At 39.4% G+C, this 17,826-nt stretch overlaps 1 protein-coding gene across 2 annotated transcripts; it reads right to left on the reverse strand.

Moving 5' to 3' along the window:
• Positions 1–68: 68 nt before the first annotated feature.
• mtmr7b (myotubularin related protein 7b) lies at positions 69–17,826 on the reverse strand. 2 transcript variants are annotated; one of them, XM_026304344.1, is made up of 14 exons: positions 17,534–17,826; positions 16,305–16,430; positions 14,631–14,793; positions 10,245–10,402; positions 8,213–8,341; positions 8,002–8,136; positions 7,724–7,856; positions 7,010–7,119; positions 6,444–6,569; positions 6,067–6,116; positions 4,348–4,548; positions 3,815–3,949; positions 3,454–3,580; positions 69–2,542 (listed from the first exon to the last, which is right to left on the reverse strand). In XM_026304344.1, exons 1-14 carry the CDS (start codon positions 17,555–17,557, stop codon positions 2,189–2,191), a joined length of 1,971 nt encoding a protein of 656 aa, XP_026160129.1. In that variant the 5' UTR covers positions 17,558–17,826; the 3' UTR covers positions 69–2,188. The 2 variants fall into 2 exon arrangements, with proteins under 2 accessions (XP_026160129.1, XP_026160130.1); XM_026304345.2 differs by having other exon boundaries at positions 2,328–2,542; positions 3,408–3,580; positions 17,534–17,825.

A 17,826-nucleotide genomic window follows, 5' to 3' on the forward strand; every position in this document is an offset into this window, starting at 1 on the left:
GGTTATTAAAAAATTGGTGCTGAGATACAAATTGAGCACTTGGGGAAAAAAAACACCATAAATGCCAGTAAAGTTCTGTAGAGGTTTAATGGTTTATATGTGTACCATTCAGACCCAGTATGTTGCAGTTGTTTCCCTTTAACAGTGGATTTATTGACAGATCACCTACCTCGGACACATCTACGGACACAGAACACACATGTATATATACAGCACAGGCTACTGTGAAACGCAGACACTGACAGGGAGATTGAAGATGTACAGCTCATCAGTCTGTGTGTCATACCCAGCAGGGCGGTGAAGTTTTTCATCATGCACTGGTCTAAGCTCTCATAAATTATAAATTATATATGCCAAGTCAAACTGCACTGCCCACAATGGAAAGTGGTCAAAATGTGGTTATAGGAATCTCCTGTGTATACATTATTCACCCAGACTTTGTTCTTAAAAGCCATAGTTAAAAACTGGACTATGTAACAACATCTGTGCTAAAATATTTGGTCACCTTGTTTGGTCAGTCCCACAGTTGACTGTCACTGCTCAGCAGTGAACATCAGCTGTCAGAAGCTTTAAGATGCACTATTCAGCATTTGTTTGGAATACGTGCTTTCTCCACCTATCTACCCATGCTCATATTCATTTTAACACAGTGTGTTTACACAGTCAGCTTTAAATACAATAACAAGACATGTGCTCTAATAGGTAAACTCTTAGAAACCATACAGCCAAAGACCAAATATATGCTTGTTAAAATATGGACTGCACTTAGAGACATCCCTGTGAACAGTGTAGATTAAGCAAATGTTTCCCCAATGAGTTCTGCTTGTTGGTAATTCTGCAGAAATATAAAAGATCACGTGAAAGGACACAAGCTATAAACTCTAAATTCATAAAGCACATCAGTTAAACACAGCCTATAGAATAATACTTGAAACATGAATTATCTGACAGGCTTCACTGGATTTTATAATTTACACTTCAGTTGATCTGAGGATAAATATTACTACATCAGTGTGAATATCAGGACCTTGTAAAACATTATACTGTACACTGTAACATAAAAGAACAATATAAGAAATTACTTCAATGTAATATACAGTATTGCACACAAAAGAAAAGACAAAGGAACATACAATTTTCTAGCCTTTGCTGTAAACATTGTGCTATCCCTGGTAACTGGCAGTAAAAAATAATCCTATTGGACATTTGCATCGTACTCAAGTCCTCACAGATGGGAGAACTACTTTGTGTTTTTAAATAGTGCCTTTGGGGACGCAACATTTTAAAGATATTACACTGTATATTATTTCCTTCAAACTAAGTGAATGTATTTTATTCTACCTGTCAAAACACTGACAGATGACAGATTTGTATTTTACATAGTGATGTTGTTTTGAGTTGAAGATAAGTTACAAGGGAATAAATCACTGAAGACTAGAATGCATCTAAGCTCAGCCCAGTGTTTACAGTAATTTGGTCCAGACTGCAGAATAGGCACAGTATGTTAAGATTTGATATTACTGATAGCAGGTCAATTTTTCACTGCACGCCTCTGCTGCTTGCAGTGTGTCTTCGGACCCTGAAAGAAACACTGATACTGAAGAACAAGGAAGACTGGATGTAAATAAATCATTCAGTAACTCTTCCATCATCTTGGGAATTATTGTTTATATTTTTGAAAAGGCATGATAAATATGGACAAAAGGTATGGTGGGTTTGTTTATGGTGGGTTTGTTTAGTGTTTGAAAGCATTTCATCATATCAGGCCTGTGTGTGCTATATTATTTCAGGCTGGTTTCAAGTTTGTCAATCTCACAGTAGTAATATAACATTCCTGAAACAAAGTAAAAATCTCAGTAACCAAGCCCACTAAACAGACATCCACAGATGGAAAGCCAGCATGTCTGGCCTTGTGCAACAGAAAATTAAACTTCAAAAATGTCAAATTAAAATGGAATGGCATCTTTCAACGCTTTTATCAAAAAGACAAAACTGATAAGCAGCCAGTAAGGTTTCTCCCTAATTCACTGACTCCCTTTAGACGGAGAAAGACAGAGGCAAAGTACAGTTGGCCACTAAAAAACAACTAGAAATCCAACTGCCTTTCAGTCATAACCTCTAACTCCTCAGCTCGTTTCACCTTCTACCTCCCACACAACAAGACTCCATTTTTTCTGGTCAAGCAGCCTCATTCCAATTCCAGGTCTGGGTCCTTTCCACAGTCTCCACCGCTGGATGAGCGGCTGCTGAGGTCAGCCACGCCTGACTCCAAGTCACTGCAGGCGGACAGGTCGTTGGGGTTGGGACTCTTGGGCTGGGTGTGTGATCCTAACGGCAGGGTGAGAACCTTGTTCTCAGCCTTCTGATTGACAAGTTCAGAGGACAGTGAAGGACCACTGTTCTGTGTGGGGCTGGTGATTGGGACTGTGTAAGTGGTGGGCGGGTCTGGCCCCCAGTGTCTCTGCCGCAGATAGCTAGTCCTCTTCCTCAAAACCTCGATCTTCTCCCACATGATTGGTTTCCCTGTCAGGGTTGCTATCCTCTGCAGAGATGGGAGAACAAAAAGACATACGTACATGACCTTTAATTAGCTTCCATTCACTTCTCAGCAATCTTCAGCTCTCACTAAGTAGCTATACTGAGTGGCCAAAGTCATGTATTTGTGTTATGAGTCCCACCCACACACACAGTGGACAGTTTGAAAAATCATGTGCAGATGATTTACCATGATAAAGTTTCAGTTTCTCTGATTCTGAATTTAGTTATTTAGCATGTCAGTGACTTAAAATGGTAGCAAGAGACATGAGCAATTGTAAAAAACAAAGTTTCTGTTTTTTTACATCAATACCTCAAATTGTATTTATCAGTTTAAGTGTTTTCCAGTTGCTGAGAGAGCAGAGACAGTACAGTTTAGGAAAAGAGGGAGAAACTACATGCTTCCAGGTGGATAGGACTGGTTTTAACTCTCCCCAGCACCTCAGGAAGAGATTCTCAGGCTGTGTCTGTGTGTGAATCGGTAGTAACTGAAAAATTTCCCAAAATGCATTATAAAACGTAGTGAGCAACAATGGTCACTAGACGGGCAGAATAGACCATCATGCATTGCCTGGATGAAAAAATGGAAGAAATGCCCAAAAGTTATAAATATAGATTCAAGATTGTCGCTGAAAATTATGGTGGTTAAGATATAGCTTTTAAGAAAACATTTGGCATGAGATAAATTAATTATTATTAATAATTTTACCCCTAAATTATTAAAATAATAAGAATAATTAAAGTTTGAAACAGGAAGTGACGTCTCCATGCGCCTGTCATAATCGGCACTATATAGTGCACTATGTAGCGATGAACGCTGAATTGGGCTCATAGTGGTGTCATAACATGGGGTGTCTTAGTGTGCTGTATGCCTTGTCTGGAGCCTGGGTGGTGGTGGGCAGTTCCTCCTGGTGGTACCTCCTGGTGATTGATCAGCTCCTCCTCCAGCTGCTGGGACTCCTCTCTCATAGCGGACAGGAAGTCGACAGGTGACTGATGAGGAGGCATCGATTTCTCCATGTGGTTATATAGACCCTTCCACATTCTTCAGATGAGGACAAAATAAGGGGATTATAATCTTTATAATGATATGTTTTTCCTTATTCTTTATGTGTGACTCTGCCCATGTCTGTTTTGATAATGAGGACAGAAAGGACCATCTGACAGTATCAGAAAAAATTACCTTTAGACCTTTTAGACTCTATTAATTCCTGGAATAGTGTTTGACACATTTATACAATATGATGTAAAACAATGCTTGTGTGCTGCAGTGACTCACTTGAAGCAGTAGGGGGTGGTGTTGGGTCTGAGCACACCCTGACTCTGAGTCAGCTCAGCCTTGTACAGGGGGTTGGTGTACTCGGCTCTGTCTTTCCACAACTGAGGCCACAAAGAGTGACTCTGTTCGTTGAGCCTGCATTCAAACAACACACACACATATAAGATCCAACATCAGAGTTAATGCTTTTATGACGCTGCACAGAGAAAAATCAAACGGGTTTGTAGTTTTGTAGGTACTGTATGTATCCTAAAGATTTTTACTAAAATCTACATTTTAGGTGATACTCAATATATCCATCATTAGAAACACATGAAATGAAAGTCACAACAGCTTCTCAAATACAGCACTGTGTCCTTGGTTTGTAAGATCAAAGAGCAAAGGCATGGAATTGAAATAAGATTTTAACAGAGCTGAAGATTCATTGAATTAATTCTTTGTAGGTTCATCAAGTGATTCCTTTCATGTTGTCATTTGATACACTGTTTTGTGAAATACTGTTTACAGTTGTCTTTTCAGTGATGTGTGTTTACCTTATATCCCTGCGCTCCTTCTGCGAGTTTCCTAGGAAGGTGCCGTACTGACAGGAGTAGACATGTGTGTGTATGGTGATGAGGAAGCGCTCATTGAACTCAAAGGCACACGGGAACTGTTCTGACAGCTGCCATACACACTCCAAAAACTGATCAATGACAGGGGACACCTCTTTAGGATCTCCATCCAGATGGGCGTACCTGCAGGGACAGAGGTCTCTCTTTACTGTCCAGCCTACAACATACTTTTCAAAGGATGTAGTATTTTGAATTGTTGCAAAAATACTTCAAATCGTTAATAGGCACAGAGCTGGGGAAGGCTACACAAAATTTCTGCTGCACTAAGGATTTCCAGAATCACAGTGGCCTCCATAATACTCAAATGGAAGAAGTTTGGCACAACCAGGATCAAGAGCTGGTTGCCTGCTCCAGAGCTCCAGAGATCCTATGGGAGATGGGACAAAGTTCCAGAAAGACAACCATCACTGCAGCCCTGATCTGGGTGGTTCAGTGGAGGGCATCTCTTCAGTGCAAAATGCATGAAAGCCCACTTGGAGTTTGCACAAAACTGAAAGACTCTCAAACTGCGAGGAACAAGATTTTCTGGTCTGATGAATTGTTTGGCTTGAAATCTAAACATTATGTATGGAGGAAACCTTCTCATTAGCTGCCCAGTACTATCCTAACAGTGAAGCATGGTGGTGACAGCATCATGCTGTGGGGGTATTTTTCAGCAGCAGGGACTGGACGATTGGTCAGGGTTGAGGGAAAGCTGAATGGAGCAAAGTACAGACATATCCTCATATATCTTTGGAGAAACCTGAAAATGGCTGCTCACAGTCCCCATCCAACCTGACCGAGCTTGAGAGGATTCAAAAACAAGAATGCCAGAAAATCAACCAGTCCAGGTGTGCAGATTTTGTTGTGTTGTACCTAAAGAAACTCCAGGCTGCTAAGAGCCTGTGGGTTTTCGAGATATATATATATATATATATATATATATATATATATTTGATCTTCTCTTTCATAATAGGATATCTTTGATGATAGGATATTTTAAGATACCTCCTGCAGCTTATTAAATGCCAACCCATGTCAAAGAACACAAACAATAATTAAGACAGGTAGCTCTGTTGGACAATTGAATAAAAAGTTCATTCTGGGTTAAAGAATTTAAGATTTTGTTTTATGTGCTTAATTTTGTTTACAAGGGCAAATAGGCAAGAGAAACTATGATTAAAAGAGGTATGGACTAAAATAACAGAAATCTCTATAAAAATGAGTTTATTTATTGCTATAACTCAGCTAGGCAGCTTAAATTCAGTTGCATAGAAGACAAGTAACGTAAGCAGAAAGACTCTAATCTTATGATCTAATCTTACATCTTTCTGATGTAACTGTCCTTTAAATAATTAAGTTGTGACTTTGTGATAAATGAATGCTCTCAATTATTAAAAGCATATAAAGGGATTTTTGTACTGCTCAACGTTTGTTTACATCTGTCGACTCCTCCGTGTTTTCCTCTGTCACACACACTTGATTACAGTTTGTCTTTTTGTTTCCATCTCTGTTCATGTAAAATATGTAACAGCCTGGTTAACTGTTGAATAGTTATGGATCCTCTCTAAAATACATACTCGTTATTGTAATTGTATTGTAATATTTTAATGTTGCTTTGCAGCCATTTTTGGTGTCTGCTGAAGTCGGACCTCAACTGACCTGTTGGAGAACTTATGTCCAAAGGAAACCCAGTCTCTCTCTATCAGAACCTAGAGGAGAGGAGCCAGGAGGAGGCAATAAGCCAGAGGGCAGGACAGTAAAAGAAGGGAAGAGTGGAAGAGGAGGATCAGAGAAGATTGCGTGGCTTAGAATAAGAGATTATCAACACTGTTTTTTTGTGTGTGTATACATTTTGTAAAGTCATGTGGGCATTTTTTGTTGTGATATTCAGACCTAGTTTTCAGGTTCATGTTAGAATCAGGTTTAGGTTAGGGTAAGTGTAAGAGCTGGAGTTAGACATTAGTTGGAACTGTTAAGGTTAGGGTAAGTATAGTAGGAGCAACATGTATGTGTGTGTGTGTGTGTGTGTGTGTTACCATGAATCCTTTGATGGTTCTGTAGTAGGGGTCCAGCAGTATACTGGCTATAGAGCAGGCCTGGGCCGTCCTGTCCCAGCCATCTGAACAGTGAACCAATACACTGACACCTTCATCAGCCACAGCCTGAAGGGAGAGAGACTAGGTAGTGACAGCAGTATCCTAACTAGGCATTTAGAGCAAGGAAAAAAACAGCCCTGCGTTCACATAAAGCTGCAAGTGGTGGTAGGGACATGTTCCTTCGGGTACCACTAATTATGAGTTGATTTATATAACGTATAAAAGAAACACATATGAGAACATGTCCAAACATATCCCATGTACACTCAATGATTTTACATGTACACTGCTCCACATGTACTGACGCATTGCAATTTCATTTCTTTTTAACAATTTACATATCTTCAGTGCATCTTTGTTGTACCTAGACCTTCCTTACACTGCGGTTTTATGGGTCTTTACATGGACTATATTATGATCCAGTCAGACAGTTCCAATATTTGCAGTGATTGTAGTTGTGGGTCTGAGCAGAGAGACGGTGTGTGTGTTTGTTTGTGTGGACATACCCTAGCTATGAAAACCCCAGCATCCAGTATGGCTTTAATGTGTTTGAGCCAACCAGAGTTCTCCAGACCCCACAGGAAGTCGGTCATGGACAGTGATCGCATCTCGCCCACTGTAGAGAAGAGAAAAGTTACAATCAAACACACAGGATAACAGGAAAATATACTAATAGAGGAAATCTGTGTGTGTTTTTTATCACAGCTCCCTTCCCCTCAGCTGTTTCCCTCATCATCATAATTCTCATTATTATTGTTATTATCAAACATTTATTTATGAGGCACCTTCCAAAACATAGCTTACAAAGTGCTTTACAGAGAATTACATTTTTACACCATATGAAAAAATAACAAAAAGAGAATATCCAAATTTAAAAAAAGTGGAAACTGACATCATACCCTTTTAACAGAAGTCCCAGGTACAATTTAAACCAGAGTTGTGCACACAGGCACACACACGCACATTTCTACCTCTATCTAAGGACATCCAACACATTCCCTAGACCCTTACTTTAACCTTAACCACCCTAACTAAACTTCAGTCCTTACACTTACTATAACATAAACCTAATTTTAACCTTAGTTAAACCTAAAACACAGTGTTAACCCTCACACAGAAAAACATGTCTAAACATGTCCTCACTCCAATTGAATTGTGTTCTAAATGGTTTACACAAAGAAATAGAAATACACACACACACACACACACACGTTTGTTACCATCAATGATTTTCTGCTGGCTGCTCCTCATCACATGAATGTTTTCAATGCCAATGAACTGCAGCTTGATGTTTGTGTAGTGATCCTCGTTCTCATAGCCTTTACCTGCTGCACGGTTTGCCATTGCATTCAGCTGGAGACACACATTTAAATATTTTATTTGATTGTTGTTGCTGTTTGACTACTGATTTTGTTTTGATTGCAGATTTATATAATTCAATGTGGTGATATTTCGGTGTGTCTGTGCATGAGTCACTACATTTGTAAATGTATGTTACCTTAGGCCTGGTATCCACCACATAGATGTAGTCACTACCAGGGTTGGACTTCATCACAGCCTGAAGCATCATCTCATCCTCTTGACAGCGTCCACTAAAACCTGACAGTGGTTGACTACACCTGCACACTGCTGCCTACAGGACAATGAAGATCATCATCATCATCATCATCATCATCATCATCATCTTCCTGTTTGTGTGTTATACTGACCAGTGTGTCCTGGTGGAAGTAGGATAGAGTGGGAAATCGCCCTCGACTCCTGAATCTTGAGCTGCCCACAATGATGGCGGGTGTGACTGACTTTGGAACAAAGAGCTCTGAGGGGTATGTATCACACACCTGGAAGGACACTCATATTACAGTGATGATGAGTAAATAAATAATAAAGGGTAACACTTTTGTGTTTTATTTTCATCATTAACAAATTCGATGCTTCAGTGTATCTCCTGTTAACTGTGTATCTTGTTTGTGTAAAAGCAAAAAAAGTACTGTTTCTGGGGCATATTTTTTTTTGTCTAAATTTTGTAGTAAGCTAAGGTAATAGCTGCCAGCAGAGGCTTCATATTTTAGCTGTATCCTAATTCAGGGGCTGCATCTGTCGAAGGCTGCATTTGTAGGCTGATTACGTCACAGTGTTACGACACGGTTGTTCCAGTTCAAAGGCTCCTTCAAATGCGGCCAACAAATGCGGATGGCGGTTATGAGTAGTTTGGCGGTCAGTGTGAAAATACAATTATTCATAATAAAAACACTGTTACTTTAGTAAACTAACGTAAGCTAGAGTTTACACTGTTGGCCAAAAGTAACATTACATGATGAAATACATCACTCGCTGACACTGGTGGCAAAGCATTTCATTTCTTCCAAAAAAATATAAATCAAGAAAAACAAAATTTCTGGCTCCATCATTAGCAATAAATTTAACAGAGCTCTGAAGGTTGCTAGGTCGACAGAAGCAGAGCTTCGTGACAACGGTAGGGTGGAAACAGTAGACTAGACCATCTAATTTCAGCTCAGCCTAATGTTCAGCCTGTGGTCTACGTAGGCTATGCAGACTGTGCCTTTGTAGACTGCATCCTCCCCCTGAATTAGGACACATCCTTTGTTTCTATTGTTTTCTAAATTATCGATTAATACTGAAGACATTAAGATTAATACTGAAGACATTTAAAACATAAAATAACACACAGTGAATTATGCATTAAGCAAATAAAGTGTAATCAAAGTTTTTTTTAATCTTTTTTTTTTAATTTTAGATTCTTCAAATTGCACACTTGGCATTCTCTGAACCAGGTTCATTAGGTAGCCCCCTAGGATGCTATGTCTAATGCAGGAGAGGGAACTCCTGTTCTTCAATTTCTGGGGTGAGAACCAGTTTAAAAAGCCATAACCCATAAGCCAGTGAATGAAAAGATATAGCCAAACTTAGTAGGAGGTAGCCTTCAGATAAGCAGCCACTGAGAGATACTTTGAGGCATCTTATTTATGACTTTGTAAATGTTAAGAGCACAAAAGTATATTCACTATATTTAACAATAGAAATACTATAGGTAGATAATACAGGCCATAGAGTTTAACCTAATAGCTTTAGTAGAGGTAGAACTTTACTTTCATCTCTAATATTTTCACAGTCATCTCTTCCCTTGAAATGAGGGATGGGTGATAAGGCCTTAAAATTTTTTTTTTCCACAAAAAATCCGATTTACGATTTAAATCTTTTTTCATCTGGTGGGTGTGCTTGTTCTGCCGCAGTCTTATTCATTTCATAGGGCGCAACATCTCTCCCACTCAGCAGCATGCCTCTGAGGTGCTCCAGGAAATTGGTCGCACTGCTGATTTTGCTACCAACAGACTTCAAAAACACTTTGCAGCAGGGTGTTGTTTGTTCTGTGTCTGACGCCGCAAAACTGAACCTGTTCCAAATTATGACACAGATGACACTGTGCCTTTCTTAGGAACGAGTCCTTCCCTGCTCGCTGACATGTTGTTTGTGTATCTATAATATGACAAACGCTTAGGGGGAGGGGCTGAGCCCAGAGGGGAACACTGGCAGATGTTAAAGAGAAAACAGATTTTCATTCAAACAAATTGATGTAAACTACACATTTGCGTTGATCAATAAAATCGGTTTATTGCCCAGCCCTACTTGAAATACAGTTCAAACTCACCAAATTATGGCTGTCGTATAAAAACACTGTGATATGGGATTCTTATTTCTGACTCACACTACAATTAGACTAACCCTGTATTCGCTGTTGGCTGCTGTAGCGACCCACAGGTTATTAGGTACTCCCATCCTCTTGTAGTCAGCCATTAGGTCTATGAAGTTCCATGACTCTACCCTCTCTTCTTTGTTCACATTGGGATTGAAGGACAGGCAGTACAACTCACTGTATTTCTCTGAAAGAGAGGAGAGGGGAGGGGAGTGGAGACGAAAGGAGAGGAGACATACTGTAAAAGCAAGATATTAACACACCTGTTCTGGGTTTCCAAACTAAAATACCTCCAAACAAAAACTTTGTCTAACCAATAATAATAATAGTAATAATAATTCAATGTTGTGTAGATGTTTATGTGCATCCAATCTTTCAGCATAAGTTGACAGTAATGCTGCCATGTCACGTGGTGCACAAAAATGTCAATTGAGGATAGAGAGCAGCCTCGGGAAATCCACAAGCTTTTCAATTTCGCTGACAAGAGGGATATTGTGCATGCAAACTGTTAAAACATGCAGGTCTATTTTTCACCTTGTGTTTTTGCACCCTCTATTTTACACACCTGCAACACTGTGAGACACACACATTTGCCCACTTAAGCACACTAGAGATGGTCCCGATCGAAATCTATATGGGGTTCGATATTGACATCATTTGCTCATTGGATATCAGATGGACAGGATCGATCCACTTACCAATTCATATTCCAGTCCACAGCCTGCACTGATCCATGAACCCAAACTATCTACCTGACCTGAAGGACATTATACTTCACATGCTAGTATCATCCAGTCCTCTTGATTTTATTCCCACAAGGTTTTTAATTGAGGTATTGGACTGTGTTGGTCCCTTTCTACTCTCTGTTGTCTTCGGGTCAATCTGACCCATTTTCAAAAGTTAATATGTGATAACTTTGGTTAATTAACTAAAAATGACATGGATGGTTCCCTACTATAACACAAATGGTATGTAGTATTGTCTTCAAATTTACTACACACCTTTTGCACACCTTCAGTTTATCTCTCAGGTTGGTTTTCACTCCACCCCTAGACCCATAGGCTCACTAGGTGAGCTATGTAAATCAGGTGAGAGTCGTTAGACCCACGCCCCTGAGTTGGTTTCACTTCACACCTGGGCTGACTGTTGTTCAGTATATTCTACTGAAAGAAAGATCAGATCACAGCGTGTCTGAATGTAGCTTCCAAACAGTAACCTAACAATCTCAGTGCATTGGAAAAACTCGACAAACGTAAAATAGGCTACAGCCTGACATAACACTGACAATGGCTAGAATAACTTTCAACATAAAGATAAACAAACTAAAAGACACATTAGAAAACTTTGTGGAGAAAAAAACTATATTCAATACTATGACTAAAGAATCCAAGTGTTACTGTTTTTTTTGTTAGCTTAGCTAAAATTTAAGCCTAACAATGCAGGTCCACCTTCAGTCTGAATGCAGGCGCGCTCCCGCGGCGAGGGATACAATTCCTCTCGGGGATAACTACTTTGTCACAACACCTGTTCTGTCAGCTTAGTCAACAAATTCACGTGTATTGTGCTGCCCATGGGGAAGCTTATGCACTGGTAACAGACAATTACGCTTTTCAAACAAATGGGGGAAAAAGTGAGCAAAAGTTACATTGTGTTACTTTAAACATTGGGCCAGCGTATCAGCTAAAAATAGTTTTCATCATACCTTTTAAAATGTATTAACTAGGAAGTAATGTAATGTCTTCCTTTTTTGACATTAAGTGTGGTGTACCTCAAGGGTAAATTATTAATCCAATACTATTTTCTGTTTACATGCTCCCTCTGGGTGATGTCATCCGAATACATGGTGTCCACTGCTCTGCTGATGATACACAAGCCCACCTACCATAGCTTGCTGACTTCTGTACTGATGTATCTGATATTCAGGACTAGATGTTATCTAATTTTCTTCACTTAAACTCTAATAAGTGAATTTCTCATTATTGATCCTCATAGTTTATGCATAGTTAGCTTTGGGGACTCTATCACAATTTATTAAGCCCTCCACTAGAAACTCATTTTTGACTGTGAGTGTGCACGTGGCAGTGACGTCACTGCCACGTGCACACTCACAGTCGCGTGTAATATGTTGTTGGTGTGGATGTTCTTTAGTGTGAGTGATGATGACACAAAGATGGCAGTTTGTAACATCTGTAAGGCCAAAATACAATGTGGGGGAACAATCACAAAAACAGCAAACCCAATAAGACACTTCAAACACCATCACTTAGCTGAATATGCCCAGTTTGAAAAGGGGAAAGCGGCGCAGAGCACTTTACTTTGTTATGAGAAGATCCTGTAATGTTTATTAATTTCTTTTATTATAAAATAAAAAATTTCATTGAAGAAAATGTTTCTGTATTTGCTTTCATTACAGTTATTTTTAAAAAAATCAGAATTGGTAGGTCTCACTGAAAAATCTGAAATTGCAATTGGCCAAGAAAATTGCAATTGTGCATCTCTAGTGTCAATTACTACGGTTGTGTTTTGACCCGTCTTAGTACTAAAAATCTCAAACGCCTTCAACTTGTCCAGAATTCAGCTGCTAGACTCTTGTCTAAACCTAGGAGGTTTGACCATCCCCCTTGTTAACTTTTTACACTGGTTCTCAGTACGATTTAGAATTGATTTTAAGATATTATTTATTCATTTTAACGCTCTTCATGGCCTGGCTCCATCCTTTATCACACATTTTTCATCCTCTATGTACCTTTACGTCATTTGAGGTCCATTCATCCATTATCTATACCTGTTTATTCCTAACCAGAGTTACAGGGATCTGCAGGACAGGTCACCAGTCCATCACAGGGCCACATAGAAACAAACAACCTCACACACTCACAAGAACAAAGGGTGACAGAGGCTTTACTTTAAGGACACAGAGACTCTGGAATGAGTGGCCCTTGGAAATTAGGCTGGGGGATTCATTGTCATCCTTTAAGTCTTTGTTGAAATCATATTTTTACAGAATCGCTTTGTCTGATGTTATCTGATTGTTTTGTTTCTATGTTTATTTCTCTTTGCTTTTATTTTGAATGTGTATAGCACTTTGTAGGGAAGGCACTTCACAAATAAAATTGTTATTATTGTTATTGGTTTGACAACATTTTTGTTTAAAGATATTTTAGTCTGTAAACCACAAAAAGACAGCTTGTTGTAATGTGCAAGGCCAGCATGCCGAGGAATGGAGGTACAGTTGCATCGTACATTACAATATTTCAATCAATTTCTTAAGTACCTACCGAGGACTCATGTGAAAGAATACCAGGAGTTCATGCTAACCCACAGACAAGAAGACACCATCAGGCAGCATACTCTTGCTGATGCTTTCTAGAAACGCATTAAACATACAGCAGGCAACCCAAAGGCTAACTAAATGGATTAACTAATTAACTAACTAAAGTTGCCTAAATTCAATATATTTTCTGGACTATAAGTCACACTTTTTTTTACTCCTCTGGCTTGTCCTGCAACTTATACAGCGAAGCGTCTTATAATTGTATATTTACAGTCATTTTGTTTGAGTAGTCACTAGTGTTAGATGGCGCTCTTGACTCAGTTGGAGATAATATAATACTGCAGAAGAAGTAAAAACCTTTATGTTCACACTAAACTCTAACTACTAGTGTAACACAGGTGAAAATGTTTCCCCAAAGAAAGAGCTATACTCTAGACTTCAAAGAGCAGTTAATACATTTGAAGTGAGTGTCGGCATTCAGACAACTTGAGAGATGAGGTGGAGATGCTGTTTCATATGCATCCCCACCTAACATTTAATGTTACTTGACATGGATGAATGAATAGTGTAATGCACTTCTGCTTGTTGTTATGTCTAGCCTATATTCTTTACAGGCTAATTTAGACTATAATTAGTCTAATTAGAAATGAGACTTATACACCAAAACAACTTATATATGTTTTTTTATGTTCAACAAGGCTATTTTTGCTAAAAGCGACTTCTACTCCGATGTGACTTATAACAGGAAAATACAGTACTCGATAACTAAACACCGTCTGTAGTGGAAAATGTTGGATTTCACAGCCTGTTGGAGCACTTAGAGGCCAGGTATAATCTGCCATCCAAAAAAATCCATTTCAGAGACTCTTATACCTAAACTATACAACCGAGTGCGGTCACAGTTAGCAGAAAAGTTAGCTAGAAGATGTTAGTACAGAATACAGTACTTACAATAAGAAGTAGTGTGTGGTTTATTTCGGCCTCATGATGTAACCTTAAGCACAATACCAACAACAATAATGATAAAATTCAATTAGAAAGAGTCCTTATAAAGGACTCTGTATCGGTGTCAGCAATTGTGTACCAGAATTGGATCGGAACTGAAAAGATGTGGATAGGCCCATCTTTAACGGACACCGACCTGGTCGTGACAACCTGACCAATGAGGCGTGGATGTCCAAACAGTCTCTTTCCTGTGGGATGAGGATCTGGAAGACCCGGAAATCCTTACAACGCAGGATCAGCTGACTTCCTGTAGGATTGGTGGGCAGTCTCTCCACACTGCTCACCATGCTGTGCAAAACCTGAAACACCCAGCCACAAACACAAAAACACACCCACAGTCACACACACGTTTGCACGCACACACACACAAATATTTGTCCTATCCTACTCAGGATATATTTAACCTAAGCTCAAATAGTGTACACACAAAAATACAGACAAGTCTAATTTTCTCAGGTCTTTGTGTGAATAACTAATATGATGTTTAACTGAAAATACATAGGTTTATAATATCAATCAACGGTATAAAAAACAAAAACTAGCATTGCACCCAGCACGTGTTATATAATTATGTAATCTGTCTTGTGATATAAAATTTTTAGGAACAAATGTAAGCATCAGTGAGGAAGTATTTCTCACATGAAGTTAATGTTGTGCAATGAAGAAGTAAACGGTTCCTTTAGCAGCCACTTTTTCACACCACTGGATTCTGTCTTCTTTGTTCCTAAAAATCCAGTAGGCACAGTTGGTGCCAGCTGGGTGAAATGTGACACCCCTGTAGACATTTATTATGTAGTGAACTCCAGAGGGACAGGGCAGACTCCTCAACTACCTCCTGCAGTCGAGCTGAAGGGGGGAAGTGTGGCATTTTTCCTTCATGTGTCTGGAAACTCAGCACTATCAAAATCCCACCAATAATGAGGAAATGCCAACTCTTGTCAACAGACTAGTATGATTTAATGACAGTTTGCTTCAAACAATACTGAAGTTAAAAAACAGCTAGCTTTCCATTGCACTGTCATCATGACAATTCTTTATTTCTTAATTCAAGAGAGGAAGAGCCAAAGAATGATATATTGCCAGTGCAAGGACAAAGGTCACAGCTGGGGCTGAGCAATTATGTTACTTTCTTAACTGCTTTAACTTTCATGTACTTTGTCCTTGATAATCTGAAGGTTCTTAAATAATTTTTTGAAGTGATGACCACATGTAAATAAATAATACACAAAAACATTTGAATCTGAACATCTTAAGCAGTAATTTGCATGTAACTTTGTGGAGGGTAGTTTGCCTGTGTTCGTTATCCAGCTTTTCTTTAAGGCAAAGGATAAAAAGATCATTTTATCTGCTTACAATGCCCAGTTTCATTCAGGTCAAGTATTTGTGACAATTTTCGTGGATAAACCACTTCTGTAACTAATATGACATTATCCAGGGGGTTTTAACTGTATTTTCTGCAGATCATATTTGTCACACAACTTCATATTACTGTTCACTTCCAATTCGTAAAAATCTATCTGCATGTCCATAAAATGATTAAACTATCCACATTTACTTCCATTCAGTCCATACATAAATAAATAATATTTTTGCATGAATGGAGAAATGCTTTATAGCACGTATAGAGATGTATATCCTTTCCCAGAATAAGACTTGAGTCAGCAACATGACAAAGCCAGACTTTACTCTAAATGAAATGGCCTGAGATTTCAGTCGGACAATGACGTGATGACAGATAAAGAGATTGTAAAATACATACTTTTATGGACATAAACTGGTGCACAGTTGCAGTGCCCAGCTTCCAGCTTACCCATGTCTCCTTGCGTGTCTCTGGGTTGTTCTCTACAAATATAGTGTGCGTTGCAGAAAGGTAGAGAGTCCCAATAGTGACCTTTCTCTGGCCTGATGACCGGTCCAAGAGACGAACACTTTCCACCTATGATAACACATGCACAGAATATCACATTACTGCGGTACAGATTACTCAAATACTTAAGAAGATGTGTCTGTATACAAAACAGACAACCACACTGTATGACACAACATATTAACATTGTGTCTAAAATCAAAATCATCTAACTACTAGTTTTGTATGGACTGTGTGCTTGTATGCACCCACAAATACATATTCCTATGTTACTGTCATGCATGTATGTTTACAGATTGTATGCCATAACCAATTTATGCCCTATATAAACATAGGCAGAGCATGGTAATAACGTAATGCCTTCCTAAGGTTGCTGGTCTTTCCTCTCTCCTTCATCCACTCACCCCAAACAATAGATGGCCACCAAAACTGAGCCCAGTTCTGCTGGAGGTTTTCCTCTCCACTGTCGCCAAGTGCAGCTCATAAGGGATTTGTTGGGTTTCGTTTTTTTGAAAGTACCTTGAGATGATTGTATTGTGATTTGCCGATATACAAATAAAATTTAATCTGAATTTACGAAAATGAAAGGGTCCACATAAGGCCTGTATGCCTTTGCCAGGCTGGCAGACAGCAGGAAAATGTTGCTTACCAACACAATTGTGCGTCATGTTTGGGCACATGTTGAAAATTACATGACAAATTCATTACCATGGTAGCAGGAGTATATGACCATAGGTGTTTATAGCTAACGCTACGTCTGGAGCTCGGTGTGTGGTCGGATATATAATGTAAGCTACTCAGAGACTGCATGTTTTCGGTAACTATTTAAAAAGCACAGACCCAAGGTGTTTGAAGCCTGTGACGCCGTAAAGTCCCTTTCCCCCTTTCACGGGGATCAAAGGACGTCTTCCCTCAGGCTGTCCCATGTACGCCAGACATGCCTCACATATATTGGTCAACACTATAACATTAGGCCGTGTAAGTTAACAGAGGGAGAGAAGTGGGATAAAGAGGTGGATGGAGACAGAAGGAGAAGAAAGCCCTGACGTTAACGTGACATTGAACGAAATGGGTAACGTTAGCTAACCTAAAATAGTCGCCACACCAGCGGAGAATAAGACTAGTGGCAGAAAGAGCCAAGTCATTGGTGCTGAAATGTCGAGTGTTGTTACCTTGGGGGTCCGGATGTGCTCCATCACTGACAACCAAAATGGTGGAGGCGGAGAGTAGCCAGAGGTAACGTAATTTGATTTTCTTTCCTTCAATGGTTAACGTTATATTCGCTGCTTCATGTCAGCAAACGACCTGTGTTTTCCGCGGCTGCTGTTCCTGCACTGTCCTGGGATATGTTCCATGATTTCCATACCTCTACATCTTCCCTAGGTTTGTTCAGCTAAACTGGAAGAGAAGGCGCACTACCACAGCCCATCGTTAACGGTACCCAAGCTCCCACTGTTTCTGTCTC

This window comes from Mastacembelus armatus, chromosome 1 (assembly GCF_900324485.2).
Source record: "Mastacembelus armatus chromosome 1, fMasArm1.2, whole genome shotgun sequence".
Classification (NCBI taxonomy): Eukaryota; Metazoa; Chordata; class Actinopteri; order Synbranchiformes; family Mastacembelidae; genus Mastacembelus; species Mastacembelus armatus.

Coding starts and splice junctions, on each gene's coding strand:
- mtmr7b (XM_026304344.1), bottom strand. CDS start 17,557: ATGGAGCACATCCGGACCCCCAAG. Junction 3,581..3,814: donor ACCACCCCCTACTGCTTCAA/GTGAGTCACTGC, acceptor CCTCATCTGAAG/AATGTGGAAGGGTCTATATA. Junction 2,543..3,453: donor AGCTGATCAATCACCAGGAG/GTACCACCAGGA, acceptor CCATCTCTGCAG/AGGATAGCAACCCTGACAGG.